The sequence below is a fragment of the Chrysochloris asiatica genome, unplaced genomic scaffold (genome assembly GCF_000296735.1).
Source record: "Chrysochloris asiatica unplaced genomic scaffold, ChrAsi1.0 scaffold00026, whole genome shotgun sequence".
In the NCBI taxonomy this organism is placed as follows: Eukaryota; Metazoa; Chordata; class Mammalia; order Afrosoricida; family Chrysochloridae; genus Chrysochloris; species Chrysochloris asiatica.
Window position 1 is genome coordinate 1,173,851 of NW_006408544.1, and position 21,769 is coordinate 1,195,619.

Below are 21,769 nucleotides of genomic sequence, written 5' to 3' on the forward strand. Positions count from 1 at the left end.
ACCTCTTGAAACAGCTGAACATCAACCATTTCCTTTTGGTACAGTGACTCTGTATATTCCTTCCACCTTATTTTGATGCTTTCTGCATCATTCAATAATTTGCCCAAAGAATCCTTCTATAACCAAAGCGGAGGCTTCAATTTTTTCTTCAGTTCCCCAGCTCAAGAAATGCTAAGTGTGTTCTTCCCTTTGGATTTTCTGACTCGAGATTTTTGCACATTTCGTTGTAATATTTGACTTATCTTCTGCAGCTGACCTTTGAAATATTCTGTTCAGCTCTTGGACCTCCTCATTTCTTCCATTTGCTTTAGCAACTCTATGCTGGAGAACTAGTTTCAGTGTCTCTTCTGACATCCATTTTGATATTTTCCTTCTTTCTTGTCTTCTGAATGACTTTTTACTTTCTTCCTGTATGATATTCTTTATGTCATCCCACAACTCTTCTGACCTTTAGTCTTTAGTGTTTAATGTATCAAATCTGTTCTTCAGATGGTCTCTAATTTCAAGTGGGATATATTCAAGGTCATATTTTGACTCTCGTGGACTTGTTTTCATTTTCTTCAGCTTCTGTTTGTATCTGCATATGAACAATGATGGTCTGTTCCACCATCTGCCCCAGGCCTTGTTTTGGCTGATGATATGGACTCCATTGTAGAAGGCTGCATTCATCAGAGTAAGGACTTTCTTTGGTTCTTACTGAGAAAAATGGGCATCAACCGAGGATTTTGAGCCAAGAAGAGACAAGATCTAACGTCTGAGTTTGGAAAGCCCACATATCCTTCAGAATTCAGCTTAAATGTGTCTCCTATCAAGTCTTTCTCCCCAAGCCACTTAGCTTCTTTTCTCGCTATCCTTATTGAACTTAAGTTTTATGACAGAAGTATAGACCTCGTCATACTGTATTTTCTTAGTGGCCCTACCTCACAGATCATGCTGTGAAATCTTTCAGATCAGGAGATATTTTGGAATCATCCCTCTTATTCCGAGTTCCCAATACATTGCCCAAAAAAGGAATAGATAAATGCTTGCTTAATGAATGCATGAATGCACATATTTAATAACCTTTCAACAGAAAATCAAATTAATGCTAGCACGAATAAAAAACCAAACATCAAACCCACTGCTATCTAATCAATCCCTGTATAGGATTTCTGAGGTCGTAAATCTTTACAGAAGCAGAAAGTCTCATCTCTCTTCTGCAGAGTGGCTGTTGGGTTTGAATTATTGACCTTGTGGTTAGCACTCCAGTGCTTGTCTAGCTAGAGGATTTAATGTTATTGGACAATACAAATGGTAAACGTAGAGTAAAATGATTTTAAAAAAACAAGTTAGACACTAATGACTGTTTTTCTCCTTTCTACACTAATACACTAAACTCTTGGATTCTCTTAAGAAGCTCAGAGAAGTGTTCACCAAAAGGGGGAACCTTGAAGATAGGAGTTAACAAAGAAAGCTTAAAGGCTATGGAGAGGCTGCAAGCTGGGAGTCAAATCTGTTAAATCCGAGCCACGAACTTTTTTTCTGCCAAAATTTATAACATTCGCGGGCCAAACAAAATTATCCACCTTTAAAATTAGCCTGCTATATTTAGTCAAACATTTAATTAATTCAATAGCGTAGTGGTTACGAATCGGGCTGCGAACCGGAAGGTCAGCAGTTCCGCGGGAGAAAGATGAGGCGATCTGCTCCCATAAAGATTTACAGCCTCGGAAACCTTATTCAGGGTCGCTATGGGTCGAAACCGACTCGACGGCACTTAACAACAACAACAACAACAATGTGATGTCTAGGAGTCCTGGTGTGGTACTATCGGTTAATGAGCTGGACTGCAAAGTCAGTTTGAACCACAAGGTCAGCAGTTCAAGTTCAGCAGCCACTCCTTGGAAACCCTATACAGAGTCACTATGAGTCAGAACCGACTCGATGGCACTTAACAACAACATGACAGCTGGAACTGCAATTGCCCTGGCAGGGCCAGAGCACAATTTTGCCGGCTTTATACGTTACACGGGCCAGATATTCTCTGCCTGTGTTAAACAAAGACAGAAAACAGTTCTCTAAAGTGCTTCTTTGTACTACATTTCTAAGAAACTGGGGCAAATACACTCTATACTGAGGTGTAGCGATGAGAAAAGTAAGATATCTGAATGAGTATGATAAATAGGAGTGCAAAAAGAAGATAACAAGAACAAAAGAAAGAGGCTTAGCGATATAAAGCAGCAGCAGACTGGGTACAGATAAACTGAACATTCATGAAAAGAAATCAGAAGGCACAAGCGATGATAGATATTTGGAGCACCAGAATTAATCAGAGAAAGGTTTGGCAGACCAAGTCTAGCTGAATGACGTTCCCTGGGATCTGGATGAATAGACTAAAGGTGGTGCAAAGAGTAGAGGAAAAAGAAAAATAAACACCGAGAAAAATCTATAGCTTTTCTACCTTTAGTAAGCTGTGATTAGGGTAGCAAAAAGGAAGTATGAGGACTCTAGAGACAAAAAGGGCCCAGTTAATGAAAAAGAAAGGTGGCAGGGGATTTTTTTTTTTTAAAGGTGGAAGAAAATCACAGAATGCCAAAACCAAAAATTAAGAAGTTTGGTAGCAAATTGGTTTTATGAAAATAACGCAGGATCAGTCTGTAGAGAATTCAGAAAGGTACTGGTCTAATCTCTCCAGCAGACAGCAGAAAATGCATAGTGCTTTTTCTAAGACGAAGATGTACACTTGGGACTTTTTTTTTTTGAGATTTAGGACTCAAAATTAAAGAAACTTTTGTTTCACCGCACAGGTCTCAAATTCCAAAAGTAGAAGTTCCTGATACATTAGCCTTTTGAAGAAAACCTTCCTCTCAAGACCGACCCACCTTCTCTTCCTTGAACTCCCCGACATGCCTTCAAAAGTCTATTTGACTCGTAGCTACCTTACGTATGTCAGAGTACAACTGTGCTACCGAGGGTTTTCAATGGCTGATTTTTTTTTTTTTTTTTTTAACGAAGCAGATTACCAGGTCTTTCTTCTGGATGGATTTAAACCACTAACTGTTTGGTTAACAGCCAAGCACCTAGCTATTTGTGCCACCCATAAATTCTGATGTAAGCATTACAACTCAAATTCCCTTAACGTTCTTTAAGGCAGACTGAAATGGATTTGGAAAAGAAATCCATGGCAGCACTTAGAAGGCACAGTCTTAGTAGAAAAGGGAAAGAGACGAAGAAAGGAGCAACAAAGGACAAAGAACTGAAGGAGTCAAACACACGTAGTCTAGGACTTAAAAGCATGTTGGAAAAAGTAAAAGTGACAATCTTGAAAGAGACAAGTTATGGGCTTAGAACCTATCAAAGGATAATAAAAGGTAAGATACGAACATGAATTCATTTGGAGAAGATTTAAAAATATTAAATGGAAGAAAACAAATAAGAATATATGCTGAATTACATAGATTGATATTCTGAAATTAATACATCAGCTAGATACTAAAAATGAAGTGAGTCCTAAGATACAACACCAAAAGCAGGAGCAACACAAGAAAATATAAATAAATTGGGCCATCAAAGTTAAAAAGTCTTCTGTATCAAAGGACATTATCAAGAAAGGGAAAAGACAATCTACGGAATGGAAAAAATATTTGAAAATTCTATATCTGACAAGGATTTAATATAAAGGAATCCTACAATTCAAAAATAAAAGGAAGAATCCAATTAAAAAATGGACAAAAGAGTTGGACATTCTCTTACAAGGGTAAACAAATGGCTAATATTCACATGAAAATGTGCTTAATGTACTACTTCACACCTACAAGAATGACAATTTTTTCTAAAAAATACATGTTGGTGAGGATGAAGAAAAATTAGAGCCCTCATCATCCTTACTGGTAGGAATGTACAAAATGTTCAGAAGCATCAGAAGAAAACATTTTATATATGCAGATTTACCATATGACCAGCAATTCCAGCATATCAAAAACTTATAAATGCAGATTTACCATATGACCAGCAATTCCACCCCCTAGGTATATGTCCCAAAGAATTAAAAACTAGAATTCAAACAACTGTATGCCTATGTTCACTGCAGCATAATACGCAACAGTCAAAAGGTAGAAACAACCCATGTGTCCATCAGAAGATGAATGGATAACTAAAATGTGGGTTCAGAGCAAAACATCAATGAAATTATTTAATGTCATATTGACTTCTAAAATAAGTGTTGAATCTTATTTACATTCTCTGAGGATAGTCAAGGCATTTTGATTTTCATTTCAAGTATATACAGGTTTAATTGATATAACTTAATAACTATGTTCCTAGGAACGTAGGCCGTGTCTTTAAGACATTTAATTCTTCTTTGATAATAATAAAAGTTAAAGATCACAAATTGTGAACGATAATCATACAAACCACTACAGAGAAGCATAGTCTCTTTACTTCTATTTTTTAAATGCTATCATTCACTTTTTGCAAGTAAGAAGATGTAAGTGAACCACTGTCACTATTAATTATGCACTAAGTTGCCCAAGTATAAGAGACAAGAAGAAAAGCAGGAGATAATTAAGCCCATACCTGTTCCAATGTGCTGGGAAGGCTTTGTAGGATGCATGGCACCATGACAGACATTTTGCTGAACATTACTCTGTGAGTGGATAAGGCCAGTTTGTGTAAAGAATTGATTAAGAGAAGAACAGAGATCAGCAAATTGGACTTGATCTAAAGACCAGTTCTTGAGATCTGCTTGTCTCATACTCTCCATCAAACCTGTGAGGAAAGCATTCAAAATTCAGTTAGCACAGTTCTGCAAGCACTGCAAGACAAATAACCAGATACAGGTTTTTTTTAAAAATGTTTTATTATGAGCTATGTGATAGTTTACATGGGAGAACATTAGCTTTGCATTCATCCTATCGTACGTATATCATTTTATTGCCATGGTTACAATCCCCTCCATGCATCATCAACTGACCAAAGGGTATACCCTGCAAGCCTGCCCCCCAGTCATCAGCACACAGCCCCACTCTCTGGGTCTAGAGTCCCCAGCCACTCCATTTCTCCAGATATAGTTTTATTGAGCCCACAAAATTTCTATTGCTTCATTGAGAATTAGAGTAGTGATTTACCCATGAAATGAATAACAACTTAAAATTGTTTAGAGCCTAATTCTTTTAAATAGTACAAATTTCTTTCAGAAATATTGTCTGTGATCCTATGTATGCTACATCAATTGACCCAGAGACTTTACTGGGAATTCTGCAAGATGCTGTTTTTAAGTATGAGTCAGAACCAACTCAATGGCACTTAACAACAATGATCCAGTACAATGGTCCCAATCCACCACTTGTTTGTCAGTTCGTCTGTGGTGACTTGCATGTTGCTGTGCTGCTTGAAACTATACTATCAGCATGCAAAATACCAGCAGGGTCACCCACAGCGGAAAGTTTTCAGTGGAGCTTCCAGACTAAGAGCAGGAGGAACATGAAATGGACTACTTCTGAATATTTACCCACTGAAAACCTTATGAATAACAGCAGAACATTATCACATACAGCGCTGAAAGACAAAAACATCAAGTACAGCACCAGAAATTGGTCAGATATAGTGCCAGATGATGAGCCCCTTAAGTTAGAAAGGCACTCAAAATCCAAGAGCCTCCTCAAAGTAGACTTGATCACGATGACACAAATTGAATAAAACCTTTGAAACCTTAATTTGTTGATAAGCTACAATTCAAACTGAGGAGTAACAGCTGCAAACATCCATTAATAATTGGAACATGGAATGTAAAAAGTAGAAATCTAGGAAAACTGGAAGTTGTAAAAATGAAATGGAACACATAAAAACGGATATCCTAGGTATTAGTGAGCTGGTATTGGCCATCTTGAATCTGACAATCATATGGTTTACTATGTCAGGAATAACAAATTGAAGTAGAATAATGTAGCATTTAACATCAAAAAGAGCATTCCAAGATAAATCTTAAAGTACAACACTGCTTGTGATAGGATAATATCCATATGCCTACAAGGAAGACCAGTTAGTATCAGTATTATTCAAATTTACGCGCCAACCACTAAAGCCAGTGATGATGAAATTGAAGAATTCTACCAACTTCTTCAGTCTGAAATTGATGAAACATGCAATTAAAGCGTATTACTGGTGATTGGAATGCAAAGGTTGGAAACAAAGAGGAAGATCAGTAGTTGGAAAATATGGCAATGGTGATAGAAATGTTGGAGTTCTCATGATATAACTTTCTAAGACTAATGACTTCATTGTAAATACCTTTTCAAAACAACATAAAAGGCAATTATACACATGGACTGTATCAGATGAAATACACATGAATCAAATTGACTATATCTATGGAAAGAGATGGTGGAAAAGCTCCACATCATCAGCAAAAGCAAGGCCAGGGCTCTACTGTGGAAAAGACCATGAATTGCTCATATGCAAGTTCAGGCTGAAGCTGAAGAAAAGTAAAATAAGTTCACAAGAGTGAAAATATAGTCTTAAACATATCCCACCTGAATTTAGAGACTATCTCAAGAACAGATTTGATGCATTAGACACTAATGACCGAAGACCAGAAGAGTTGTGGGATGACATCAAGAATATTACACAGAAAGAAAGCAAAAGATGATTAAAAACACATGAAAGAAAGAAAAAGCCAAAATGGGTATCAGAAGAGACTCGGAAACTAACTCCAACGTGGCGATGCTAAAGCGACTGAGAGAAATGAGGATTCAAAGAGCTGAACAGAAAATTTCAAATGGCAGCTCAAGAAGACAAAGTCAAGTATGATGATGAAATGTGTAAAGATCTGGAGTTAGAAAACCAATAGAGAAGAACACACTTAGCATTTCTCAAGCTCAAAGAATTGAAGACAGAAATCCAAGCCTCAACTTGTAATATTGAAGTATTCTATGGGCAGAAGTTCTGGTGTGGCACTGCAGCTTAATGAGCTGGACTGCAAGATCTGCTTGAACTGCAAGATCGGCAGTTCTGCTGTAAGACCAGCCACTCCTCGGAAGCCCTATACAGGGTCACTATGAGTCAGAACCGATTCAACAGTACTTAACAACAAACAACATGAACAAAATATTGAATGATTCAGGAAGCATCAAAAGAACATGGAAGGTATACACAGAGTCACTGTATCAAAAAGAAATGGTCAATGTTCATCCATTTCAAGAAGCAGCATATGATGAAGAACTGATGGAACTGAAGAAAGTCTAAGGTACACTGAAGGTATTGGTAAAAGACAAGGCTCCAGAATTGATGAAATACTAATTGAAATATTTCAACAAACTGATGCAGCACTGGAGGCACTCACTCAATTGTGCCAAGAAATTTGGAAGACAACTATCTGGCTGACTGATTGGAAGAGATCAATATTTGTGCCATTCCAAAGAGATGTGATCCAAAAGAATGCAAAAATTATGGAACAATACATTAATATCACATGCAAGTAAAATTTTACTGAAGATAATGCAACAATACATTCACAGGAACTGCCAGAAACTCAAAATGGATTCAGAAGTGGATATGGAACTAGGGATATCACTGCTGATGTGAGATGTTTATATGTGCTTTATTGACTATGCAAGGCTTTTGACTGTGTTGATCATGACAATTGGTTAACACTGCAAAGAATGGATACTCCAGAACACTTAAATGTGCTCATGAGGCCAAGAGGCAGTTGTTCAAACAGATCAAGGGAATACGGAATGGTTTAAAATCAAGAAAGATGTGCGCTACAGCTATATTCTTTCACCTACATTTATTCAATCTGTATGCTGAGCAAATAATCCAAGAAGCTAGACTATATGACAAATATGGCATTAGGATTGGAGGAAGACTCATTAATATCCTGAGATATGCAGATGATACAACCTTGCTTGCTGAAAAGAGGACTTAAAATACTTACTGATATAGATCAAAGACCACAGCTTTCAGTTTGATTGCCCTTCAATGTAAAGAATATAAAAATCCTCATAAATCGTCCAATAAATAACATCATGATAAATGGAGTAAAGTTTGAAGTTATCAAAGATTTCATTTTGTTTGGGTCCACTAACAACACTCATGGAAGCAACAGTCAAGCAATCAAATGTATTGCATTAGACAAATATGCTGCACAAGATCTCTTCAAATCATTAAAGAGCAAAAGAGGACTGAGGTGTGCCTGACTGAAGCCACAGTATTTTCAGATGCCTCATATGCATGCGAAAGTTGGACAATGAACACGGAAGACCGTATAATAATTAATGCAACTGAGCTATGATGTTGGGGAAGAATATTGAAAGTACCATGGACTGCCAGAAGAACAAAGAAATCTGTGTTGGAAGAAATACAGCCAGAATGCTCGTTAGAAGCCAGGATGGTGAGGCTTCACCGCTAATATTTTAGGCATATTATCAGGAGAGACCAGTCCTTTGAAAAGAACATTATGTTGGTAAAGTAGAGGGTCAGCAAAAAAAGAGGAAGACCCCCAATGAGTTAGATTGTTACAGTGGCAGTAGCTATGGGCTAAATCACAACAACTGTGAGAACAGCGCAGAACTGGGCAGGGTTTTATTCTGTTATGCAGAGCTGCTATGAGTCGGAACGGACTCGATGGCACCTAACAGCATGATCCCAAGACATTAAAAAAAAAAAAAAAAAATGCTATATACACAGGGAGGTACACAAAGGCTAAAGGAGACATATATGTTAATGGAGGTATATATATAACCTTGGAACAACAGTGTTCTGTGTGTAGATACATGGACAAAGACATGGGCTGAATGGGTATGGGAGGAAGAGTGGAATATATATATATATTTATATATGCCACAAATATATAGGGATTTGAAGGAGGATATTCAAAAGGCACTTAACAACAACAAAAACAACCATAGGTAGGAAATGGGGAGGCTTTTGTAGAATGGAGAGGAATATAATCATTGATTTGCAACAAAGCATATTTGTTGAATGTAAAACTGAATATCTTGTCTGTAAACCTTCACAAAATCTACAATTTTAAAAAAATGCTATATAAGAGGATGTTTCTTTCTACTTCAAAGACAGCAGTATTTCACTACAAAGAAACTTATCTATCACAAAAAGACAAGTTCGTGTATACAATTTGGTTTATGGAAAAAGGGAACTATACTCACCTTGAAATTGTGAAAGGTCTACATCTGACCAATTCACACTGCTGGCAATTCGACAGCTTTCTTTTAGCATATCAAGTGTTGCATACCAATCGTTTGAAACACCTATGAAAGTAATATTGACAAGACTATAAATCTTGGATGGTGAACGTTTGAAGTGTATGTTAAGAAACAAAAATGAGCTGACATAGGCAGATTCTGGTCCAGTTTTACAAAGGAACTCATATCTATTATTTCATGTATTGGGATGATCTGCACTAAGAGGTAGGCAGGGCAGGTATTATTTCCTTCTATTTTACAAATAAAAGAAACTAAACCCCAAAATGTGGCATAACTTAGTAAGGCTGCCATGATGAAGCTAAGACTTTAACCCAGGTTTTCTAAACGCTGGTGGCAGCTAACCATAAGGTCAGTGGTTAAAACTCACCAATCAGTCCCTGGGGAAAAAGATGAGGCAGTGTGCTTCTGTAAAGATATACAGTCTTGGAAACCATATGCAGTACAGTTCTACTCTGTCCTATAGGGTCACAGTGTGATCTTGGGCAAATTGTTTCATTTATTTGAGTTGCACTTTTCTTATTTATAAAATTTGGTAATTTATACCACATTTGTGAAGGAACTATGAGATGTTTCCAAATTGTCTGCTACATATATGGGCGCTCAAACAACTGTAAGTTCTCTCTTTCCATTCCTTCCCTGTCAAAGACAACCTGCATAGTCCTATCTTGTTGCTAAATGCCAACAAGTTGGTTGCAATTCATAGTGACTTTGCATAGAGGGTTTCTGAAAAGTGACGGGTGGGTTTAAACCACCAACTTTTTGGTTAACAGTCTAGTGCTTATCCTATAGCACCATACCAAAACTTCTAGTTACATCTTATAAATGAGAAATTTATTATTATCACAGCTACAATGATTATTCCTAACTGCATTGTGGAAGTCTATTTTCTCTTCTGTTAATAGGCTGCTATAATCAAGGATTCTTTTCAGCTGCAGAAGTACTTTTCCCTGTCCTACTGGCAATCACTGTTGTTGTTAATTCCCACTCATGACAACAACACATGTGCAAAGTGAAACTGCCCCACAGTGTTTTCAAGGCTGTGACCTTTCAGAAGCGGGGTTGACGAAAGGAGCACCACAGACTTCTTCTGATACACAATCTCTCCCATGACTCTTTTCTCCAGACTATATTAATAGGCTTACATTTTTGAAGAACATACTAACTTCAAAAGACAGATCATAATGAAGGAATAACAATAAAACAGAACTACTAAGAACAGGGACTGTGTTACACATATATACCTTTCTCTCTAGGCATGCAACTAAAAAACACGTTTTAGGAGATATCCCATTTAGGCAGGATACACCCCCAACTCCTCACTTATTAGATTCCAGGTCATTATATGAAAACTGGCATTATGTGAAATGGAGGACAATCATATCAGATCACAAAATGGAAGATGATTACATCATTACACAATGCCAAATTACGTCATTATGTTGCTGTCAGCCCACCCAGCTTGACAGACAGCCCTGACATCAGTCAGTGTTGCTCGTCTTCCACCTGGATGTACACTGGTAACGCACAATACGATCGTATATGTGAATGTCAGACCAACAAGGTGTAGGTATATAACCAACTTTCAGTTATATTCTAGAGCCTAGTTAGAAATAGCCAGGAAAACAAAATCAACTGTTAAACACACAAATTAAAATATAGTTTATCACATTTTTAAAATATGCATCGGATTTTGTTTGTTGTTTTGGTTAACACTACAAGAAAAAATACTATGAAGAAAGCTTTCATTTCAGACTTTCAAGACCCTAAATATCTTCATGGATAATTAAAGGATAGGTTAGGTCAGTGGTGTAACATTAACTCTTACTGAGAACTTACTAAGTTACAAGAGCCCTAGTGGTACTGTGGGTTAAGCACTGGGCGGCTAACTTCAAGGTCAACAGTTCAAACTCACCAGCCTTAGGAGAAAAATGAGGCTGTCTGCTCCCGTAAAGATTTCGTCTTAGGAACCCTATGCAGGGTTGCTATGAATCAGAATCAACTTGATGGAAGCAGATTTTGTTTTTGAGTTCAAGGGACCCTAGTATGCATATTTGTACCTTACATCTCATTTAATTATCCTGAAAACCTTACATTACTTTTTTCACTTTGTAAATATACAGTTTCAGAAACGTTTAAGAAAAGCTTTATAACTAAGTCAGAATATGAGACAGTATGTATGCACACACTACCTAAAACCCATTCCCTGACAGTAGCCTGAAACAATGATCAAGTTTTAATTGGTGAAAAAAAACCTAGCAATTCCTAACATTTAGAAGTTATCCCTCCAGGATCAAACTCCCATCAGTATGGCTGAAGAGTAGAGACCCAGGCAAGGTGAGGCAAGGTTGCACAATTCCAGGGGGCCCCATACACCTTACTGTCTATGTCCAGAGCACTCTTGGGAGTTATGCAGGGCAAGCAAAGACTGCCGGGCCTGTGTGTAATGTCAGTTAAGCAGCTCACCAGAAATCACCAATCTTAAAAAAAAAAAACCATCTTTATGTTTCCTTCCTTAATCATTCTAAGATGAACTACTTGGCAGGTATAAGCAAGAAGGGAAGAGAGGAAACATTTAACATTTACTGAATACATAAGCACTGGGCTATTAATCACAAGTTGGCAGTTCAAACCTACCAGCCACTGAGCAGGAGAAAATTGAAGGTTTCTGCTTTAGTAAGGATTTACAAACTCGGAAACCCTACACAGGGTTGCTATGAGTCAAAATCAACTCGACAGCAGAGGTTTTGGGTTTAAATACAAGATACTAGTCTAGGCATTTCATATTTGTCATCTCAATATGATCCTCAACACTGTATGCCAGACTATTTTAGCTGCATTTTTATAGATGAAAAGAATAAGGCTAAAAGAAATTAAGTAATTTGTGCAAAGTCATAAATGCCAGTTGAGGATTCAATATATGTCTTTCCGACATCATCTAATGATCTTTCTTTTACACCACACTATATCTAAACATTCCGGTCTCCTTTCAAATCCCCACAAAAACACATGTATCTGATAGGACAAAGCAAAACCAAGACCTGAAAGAATTGCTTAGTATGCTCATGTTGCCACAATAAAGTTCAAGCAAGAAAATCTCCAAATGGATCTAGGGATTGAATGAGTTATAAGTCTTAAATCAGGAAACGAAAAGAGTCAGACAAGAAAAGCTTTAGTAATAAAGACTACATGAACCCCAAATTAAAAAATATAAAAAAGATCCCAATTCATTGTTAGCCAAATGCAAGCAAGGAGACAAAAACTTACCAGAATTACAGGATACTTGTGGGGGTGGGGGTGCTTGATGTGTTAACGTCTGGTGCTGATGGTTCGGATGGTGCTGTATGTGTTGGTGAGGAGATGGGTGCTGGGGGTGAGGGGACTGGAGCTGGCTGTGCTGCTGCGGGTGTGGTGCTGAGTGCTGGGGACGCTGCGGATGCTGTGGTAAACCATGCGGTCGATGAGGTGGATGTGGAGACGGCTGTGTGTGCATCTGTGGGTGGGACAGTGAAACTTGTGCAACTGAATTATTGCCAGCAGTACTGAGGGCACTGCCATGACTGTTGGACAGACTGCTTTGGTTGCTGTGTGGGTGAGAGCTCACTGTACTGCTAGGAGAATGCTGATAGGAACATGGAGTATGGGACTGCTGGGAAGATTCAGAAGGGATGTTCATCAAACCTAAAACAGAGAGAGCAAAGTCACTTGTGGTCAGTTTCAGTTATATTTTATGACAAACATTTGTACAATTATTTACAAAATAAAGGTATATACTGCCAGGAAGCAACTCTGGTTCAGTTTAACAAATATTTATGGATGATCCACCATACAATGGACTCTGAAGTTACTGAAAAGAGTAAAAAACATCACTCCCTAGTCTCGAGGAGCTCATGGTCTAGTTAAGACAGACAATCAAAGAGATAATAGCTACCAATATAAATACTAAGGCAGAGGAATATAGAGATTACAGGAACAAATTTGCTTCTTGCTTGTTCAGTATTAAGAGGCTATACAGAGAAACCCTTCTTGAAAAGACAATATCTGAATTGAGTACTAAAGATGAGTTAATATTAGGGAACATGTGGGAAAGGTGTTGGGTCAAACTCAGAATGGTTTTCTGTAGGCCTGACAACCAAGGTTTTAAGAAAAGGAGGCATGAATCAAACCCAGTTAGTATTTCTGATCTCTGTCTACTCTAAAGCTTTAGTCCAAAGTGACTGAGATCTTTAAGATTAAGGAAAACAAAACAGTCATCTCCACTTTCCCTTTTCATTACTCTTACATAATATTCTTGAGACATGTACAGTTTAGGCATTAAGAGTGCACACTTTTTAGCACCAGAAAGTACAGGATTTAAGTGTCTGCACTGCCATTTACACTACGTAACTTTAAAAAGTTACTTAATCTCTCTGAGCCACAATTAGCTCAATTATAAATGTGTATAATAACAGTACCTACTTCAAAGAGTTGTTGTGAGGACTAAATGCCATGGTGCAAGTGCAGGATGCAGGATGAACTCAGTAAATGTTAGCTGCTATGATGATGATGATGATGAAGATGATGATTAGGCCAGAAGTGCCTAATGTTAAAAATAACGTATGTTTGGTTTGCAGGTAGAGGTTCATTTTAATAAATCTTATTGCAACATTTGCTTTTATACAACTAAGCTATTTTCATATCTCAACAGATGATCCACATACAGTTTTGCTGAATCAGACACAAAGAATTTTTAAATGGAAACAAGACAGCCCTACATAGTAATCCCTGTCAGTAAAAGAACCAAAGTTCTCAACAAAAATAAAATCATTCTTATACTTGTCATTAATACTAAAATTGTACTTGAGTGCATTTCAAAACAATCTTAAAACCTATTAAGTTAATGTCTTATAGGTGGAAATGTTCATATACATTCTTCACTTGGTCTAGGAAAGCTATCTTTGATAAGGGCATTTTAGGGTTATTGTAGTAATTTTATATTTCCAAGAGGAGCTCTGGTACTGTAGTGGGTTAAGATTCAGGCTGCTAACCGCAAGGTCAGCAGTTTTAAACTACCAGCCGTTCTACAGGAGAAAGATGAGGCTTTCTGCTACCCTAAAGGTTCATAGTCTCAGAAAGCCTATACAGCATCACTATGAGTCAGAATCAACTCCACAGCACACCACCAACCAGCCAATCAACCATTTCCAACAAAGCCGAAGCATTTAAAGAGGAAACCCAGATAAGACCTATACCAACATTTCAATCTCTTATTTTAAAATAAAATAAAACAGAGTATCTCTCTCAGAAGCTCAATATGTAAAACCAATAAACATAAAGTGGCTTTTTTTGAAGCTAGGGAAAGAAACCTACTAGTAGCTCTTCCTCTTCATCCACTTACTTCTTCCCAGTAGTCCCCTAGACTTTAACAAAAGTCAAAGGCTTTGCAGGGAACGTTTAAAAAACCATTAATCTAGTCCAATTCTTTCCATACTACAAATTGGTAAACTGAGGATCAAAGAAGTGAAGTTAGTGCAGCTGATTTTAAGGTAGAACCTGGACTCTAAGTGCTGTCAAGTTGGTTTCGACTCATAGCAATCCTGTATAGGGTTTCTGGGGCTGTAAATCTTTATGGGAGCAGAAATCCTAATCTTTCTCCTGTGGAGCAACTGGTAGGCTCAAACCACTGACCTTGTGATTAGCAGTCTAGTGCTTATCCAACACCTCATTCCCAAGAACCTGGGCTAGAACCCAGAATTCCTATCAATTTTCTTTTTATTATAATGCAATGAAATGGCATTATGGTCTTCATAAATTGTTGCCATTGTTATTTTAAAGCTAATACAACTGTTATGATCACTGAGGTTGGATTTACTTAGAGGGGTATTGTGTTCGTTTTTAATTTTATAGATTGACAAGTTACAATTTTAGAAAATTGATGAATCATACTTTAAACTCAAATATGAACCAAAAAAAAGCTATCTACTGCACCAGCTGGAGTCCTGGTAGGACGCTGTGGGTTAATGCGCCAGACTGCAAAGCCGTTTGAACTACAAGGTCAGCGGTTCAAGCTCACCAGCTGTTCCTTGGAAACCCTATATACAAGGTTGCTGTGGGTCGTAATCAACTCAATGACACTTGACAACAACAACTGCACCCGCTGGCTAATACTCATACATAACATATATAATTTCTAACTTTCATAACTATGGTACATATTTAAGGACAGGGATTAAAAAGTGGTAGCATCCATTATAATAGAAAGCTACAGGCGAATTCCTTGAATAAAGATATAAATAGCTAATCTGCTAAAGTAACTAGGAAATACTTCGATAGTAAAGTATACAACAAATTCTAGCTAGTGTTCTACTGACTCAATCACAGGACTCTGGCTACATTTGTAAACCACCAGTGAGGGGAACCGAAACACATTCTAGCAACAGTCTAGCATTTGGTTGAGATGCACCAACATGCAACCACTTTTCTTTCCTACATAGCATAGATACAGCATCAGAATGCTTTCACACAATGATCCACAGGTCACCACTAATAATCAGTGAAGTAGACAACGTATATCTGCCATTCTTGTGCCATGATATAAATACATACAGAGCACAACAAAGGCACAAGGGAATAATATAAATATTCAAGCTTGCTTATGATGACGATGTCCTAATATTAAGAAAATGTTAACAGTTGGCTCTGTGAAAATAATTATTAAAACGCAAAAAACCTTTTCAGTAGAAATCTCACCTTGTTGACTAAGTGACTGCTCAAAGACCGACTTGTAAAGGCTCCGAAAAGAGGCACTGAGATCTTCAAAATTGTATTCTGAGAAAAGCAGTTGTTTGTCTCTTTCTGGGAGGTTGTACTGTGGCTGCTGCTGAGGAGTTAATGACTGAGAGACTGGTTCTGGATGGCTGGTCACCTAACATTAAATAAAAACACTACTGATTAGTGGCTCTATATCAGAATAGGAGTGTTACACAAAACTTAAATCATTAGTGCAAATAGTGAAACCAAAGGAAAGGATTTCCCTGTCTTTGGCTTTCTCATTCTGTTAAGTGTTGGTATACACACATAATGGACAGAACACAAAATTGTTCAATCAGAGCTTGAGGAACAATAAAACACAAATCCAACCTTCATATGTCACAGAGGAGGGGAAAGAGTTCAAAGAAATTATTTAAAAAATCATACAAAACTCTTCCAATTCTGAAGAATATTCATTTTGGTTTCTGCACAAATGGTTCCATCTCAAATTCTACTGTATTATAAAGCTACTAACAATTCTCATTAATTTATTCAAGTGATCAAATGTTTAACTCGAATACTGTGAGGACTGTTAGTCAGGTTGTGGGAGCACCCAACCAAAGCAGCAATGAACTTCAATACACCTAATTCTTCACTTCTAGGAGAAGTTAAAAAGAGACAGCAATAAAATGAAGGGAAAATCAAAATTAACAGGTGAAAGTCAAAGAAAATTTTGAAAAAGTAGAATAAACCAGGGCCTTGATCTAAGGGGGAAAAAAAGGTCTATAAACACTTAAAAATTAAGAATTATATATGAAGGCAGTACAACTACTAGTAAAATACACGAGAATCAGTTCTATTTCTTAAAGCTTATATTTGGTTAATGCTTTGAAAAGTTAAGAACACACATAGGAAATTTATACAGCCATTCAAAATGATGCTCATAAGTGGTCTGGGATAACACAGAAGAATAAGAACTTCGATATGGAAACAGCTCCACACAGCACCCTGGTGGCCTTACATATAGGCCATGTAGACAAGACTCAATAGTAGGCTGACCTAAGCATTGGTAGAACACCCTGTGATTATTCCAGAGCATGGGATGACAGAAAATCTTATGAAGAGCAAATTCTTATTTGCTATTTCTTACCCACCTCCCAATGTTGCTGGAGGCTGTGTAGTGTTCTATAGCAGAAAGTCATCTCTTAACTTGGGCCTAATGAGGTACATGATTTACTACATCTCCTATTAGAGGGCAGCTGCATATTATGACGGCTTAATGTGGTATGGAATTTGTTTCTCCAGTACAGAGTGGTCCACCACTCATGAAGGCTGTCATCCCATCCCTCTGGTTTTCTGTATTTCTGTGGGAAATGGGGAGCTGATCTGCTGTTCTGACTTACAATGTCCGTGTAAGTAATGACACCGGCTCACTCTATCTGTGCTCACTGTGTCCTTACAGCCGAATCTACAGAACTATGACATGCCCAAACAGTGGCGGCCACCATGTTGCTGCTTATGGAATACCTGGCCATTTTCTAAGTTAAAAAAAAAAAAGCAGTCTACAATATCTTCCATTTGTTTTTTTGTTTTTTTTTAATCTTCCGTTTTTAAAAGACAAATTTAACCCTCTGGCATTTATCGGGGTGATACTGTCATCTAGTTCTATACACGTTTAATTTTTCTTTTATTATATTTTGCGATATAAACTTTGTTCTTTAAGTTTCAGAGTTGTTTTCTTTTGGATAAAATTTTTACATATGAATTATTTTAAAACAACTTACAATTATTAAGTCTTAATTTGTTTCAATACTCTAACTAGTTCTTTTATGTCATCATTACTGAGTGATTTAATTTGATTCATCTCTTGAACAGCTACGTAATTTTTCCAGAGAGGGCATATGAAAACAAAATTAGGGTATTTTCTAAGATCTACAGATAAATTTTTCTCTGGCTTTCACACTGTTGTTCTTAGGTGCCATCAAGTCAGTTCTGACTCATAGAGATACTACGCACAGCAGAATGAAACACTGTCTGGTCCTGTGCCATCCTCACAATTGTTATTACACTTGAGCCCACTGCTGCTGCCACTATTCCCATCCATCTCGTTGAGGGGGTCTTTCTCTTTTCCACTGACCCTTCACTTTAAAAAGCATGATGTCCTTGTCCAGATACATATCTCTCCTAAACATATGTCTGAAGCATGAGAGATGAAGTCTCGCCATCCTGGCTTCCAAGGAACATTCTGGCTGTACTTCTTCCAACACAGATTTGTTTGTTCTTCTGGCAGTCTACGGTACTTTCAATATTCTCCTCCAGAGTCAAAACTTAAAATTATAATGTCTACCGTCTTTCTTATTCATTGTCCCAACTTTCACATGCATATGAGACTATGCTATTGCAAATACAATGGCTTGGGTCAGGAGCACCTTAGTCCTCAAACTGATATCTTTGCTTTTGAACAATTCAAAGAAGTCTTGTGCAGCAGATTTGCCTGATGAAATACATTGTTTATTTCTTGTCTGCTGCTTCCATGAGTGCTGATGGCAGATTCAAGCAAAATGAAGTCTTTGACAATTGAAATCTTCATTTATCATGATATTATTTATGCACCAGTGGTTGGGATTTTTTTCTTTACATTGAGGTGCAATCCATACATCAGTAAGTATTTTAAGACCTCTTCAATCAAGCAAGCAAGGTTGAACCCTCTGCATATTGTAGACTGTTAATGAGTCTTCCTTCAATCCTAATACCAAGTTCTTCTTCATATAATCCAGCTTCTTGGATTATTTTGCTCAGCATTCAGACTCAGTAATTATGGTGAAAAAATACAACCCTGGCACACACCTTTCCTGATTTTAAACCTTCAGTAGCCCCTTGTTCTATTCAAATGACTACCTGTGGGTCTATGTAGAGGTTCCTCATGAGCACAATTAAGTGTTCTGGAATGCCCATTCTTCCCAATGTGATCAGTAGTAGTTAGTCATAGATAACATATAAAATGAAAATTAAACTAAGCAAATTCTCTCAAAATTTTCTCATAACTCTGCATAAATACCAGAAAATAATGGCATTTAGTATTATGGAAGAGTAGTTTATTTTTTCACCCAGAATATTTACATACTCTCCAATTAAAAAATTTGCCATATATCCAGATGTTTCAGTTTTTTCATTAAATTTCCCTACATCCATTAACCCTTTAAATCTACATTTCTTTTAAAAAGAGCTTCTCTATTAACTATTGTGACATTTTTCTGCAGGAAAACCTGTAATTCTCAATCTTCTGTATCTACCATCTTTTCCATCATTTTTATTTGTCTATTTTTTCTGCACTTTGAGTAACTATTCCCTCTAAGAGGGCTAATAATCAGTACTTCAGAATCAACTTTCTTTTTTCTGGATTCACTGTAAATTTTAGTTTTGTTCTCTATTTTGTTCCTTTTGCACTACTTTATTTCAGGTCCCTCCTTTCATATCTTTGTCCTTTATATATTTTTTCCTATGTCCTGGAACAGAGAGTGATCAGTAAAGATCAAATATCAATAAACAGTGTGTTTGACTCTTGGGCTCACTTCTGTACATGAGGGAGGAGGATTGGTTGCCAGATGGTATGAAAAGAAACACCAGAGAACCAAAGAATTATGTTCTTGTAATCAGGTGACAAATCAGCACAGAGGCAAGGATATTTACATACAAGTCCTTTTATATATATTGTTGTTGTCAAGTGCCATGAGTGGGTTCTGATTCATATAGACCCTGTATAAGGTTTTGGAAGAGGAACCAGTGGTTTTGAACTGCTGACTTTGTGGTTCACAAACCAGTGCTGATCCTATAGCGCCACAACATAAGTAACTATTTTTTCTAGATCAAAATTAAAACAATAACACACTAGTTAATAATTAGATATAGTCTATCCTAACACTAACCTTTCCACCACTCTTCTGTCAGTTTGTCCTATTGTGATGACTTGTGAGTTGTTGTGATTCTGGAAGCTGTGCCACCAGAATTTTAAATACTACCAGGATCACCCATGGTGGACAGGTTTCAGATGTGCTTCCAGACAAAGACAGACTAGGAAGAAGGAGTGACGAACTATTTCAGAATATTTAGTCACTGAAAACCTTATGAATAGTAGAGAATCAATATCAGATATAGTGCCAGAAAATGAGCCCCCTGAGGTTGGAAGGCACTCAAAATGCAACTGGGAAAGAGCTGCCTCTTCAACGTACAGTTGACCGTGATGACGCGAATGGAGTAAAGCCGGTGGGAGTAAAGCTAGCCGGACCTTCATTGGCTAATGGGGCACAACTCAAAAAAAATGAAGAGACACAGCTGTAAACATGGATTAAAAATAAGAAAAAGGAATGAACGAAGTATAAATCTAGGAAAATATTAGAAAATTTCAAAAATGAAATGGAACATATAAACATCGATATCTTAGGTATTAGTGAGCTGAAATAGACTGCTATTGACCATTTTGAATCTGACAACCACATGGTTTACTATGCTGGGAATCACAAACAGAAGAGGAATGGTGTTGCATTCATTGTCAAAAAGAACATATCCAGATCAAGTCATGAGGTACAATGCTGTCTGTGATAGGATAATATCCATGCGACTACAGGGAAAACCAGTTAATACCACTATTACTTAAATTTACACACCAACCACTACAGCCAGTAAGGATAAACTAGAAGAATTCTACCAACTTCTTTGATCTGAAATTGATTAAGCATGCAATCAGGATGTATCGATCATTAGTGGTGATTGCAATGCAAAGGTTGGGAGAAAAGAGGAAGGATCAGTAGTTGGAAAATATGGCCTTGGTGATAGAAATGATGCTGGATGATAGAAATCTGAAAAATCAACGATTTGTTCATTTCAGATACCATCTTTAGACAGCATTAAGAGATGACTATGCACATGGACCTCACCAGATGGAATACATAGAAATCAAATTGACTACATTTGTGGAAAGAGACCATGGAAAAGCTCCATATCATCAGTCAAAACAAGGCAAGGAGGTGGAACAAACAAGATGGCGAATTGGGTGGAAGTGCAGTGAAGAGCTCCGCCAACAACACAGAACACCTGACAAAGCAGGCTCAGGGGATGGTCCCAGAACTCTGAACCACATATAAAGGAATATTTAGAAGGTTGGAAGGCTTACAGCTGGGAAATTTGTGGCAGAAGCAAGAAATCCATTGTTTTCTAGTCCGGGATGCTCAGCTGCTCCAGGAGCCGCCATCTTGTGTGAGACCAAGCGGGGGAAGGATCAGAATGGCCACAGATGCCTGGCAGAACCGCAGAGATAAAGGTGTGAACATTCTTTTCTTTTGGTAGCTGTTCATTGGTCCCTTGCTGTCTATGCACTTCCATTCTGTTCACCATAGGGGTGCCTGAGTTGCACTTCCATTCTGGTGACTATAGGGGTGCCCCAGCCCCACCCTTGGAGGGTTCTACTACGCATGCTCACAGATCTCCTCGAAATTTAAAAAGACAGTTACCAATTAAAACCAAATGGCCACAGCCGGCCTTGAACTGTTTACAACTAGAAACAAGGCCTGAACAGGGATTGTGGAGCGGAACAAGCAGACAGAAAAGGAAATAAGCCAAAAATTAAATCCTAAGTTACGTCAAAATGACCAGCAGTGGCATCCTGAAATTTCTCAAGAAGAAGAGTGAAAAGGGAAGCCAATTTCCTGATCATATCTCCCTGGAGGCAATCAGAAAGCATAAAAAATACCAAAATACATACCCATCTAAGTATTAAGGCCACAGATAACCCCTGAATATGCCTAAAAAACAGAAGCTGATGACCATATCTGCACATGTCCAGAAAC

The 21,769-nt window shown here is 37.6% G+C and overlaps 1 protein-coding gene across 1 annotated transcript in view; it reads right to left on the reverse strand.

Moving 5' to 3' along the window:
* Positions 1 to 21,769, reverse strand: part of FOXJ3 (forkhead box J3) — a gene marked incomplete at its 5' end in the record, with an annotated part of 143,181 nt that overhangs the window by 5,061 nt on the left and 116,351 nt on the right. Inside the window, 4 exons of the mRNA XM_006839826.1 lie at positions 4,555 to 4,746; positions 9,144 to 9,245; positions 12,465 to 12,878; positions 15,927 to 16,101. Of these exons, the coding sequence (XP_006839889.1) occupies positions 4,555 to 4,746; positions 9,144 to 9,245; positions 12,465 to 12,878; positions 15,927 to 16,101 (883 nt within the window). The remainder of the gene's footprint in view (positions 1 to 4,554; positions 4,747 to 9,143; positions 9,246 to 12,464; positions 12,879 to 15,926; positions 16,102 to 21,769) is intronic.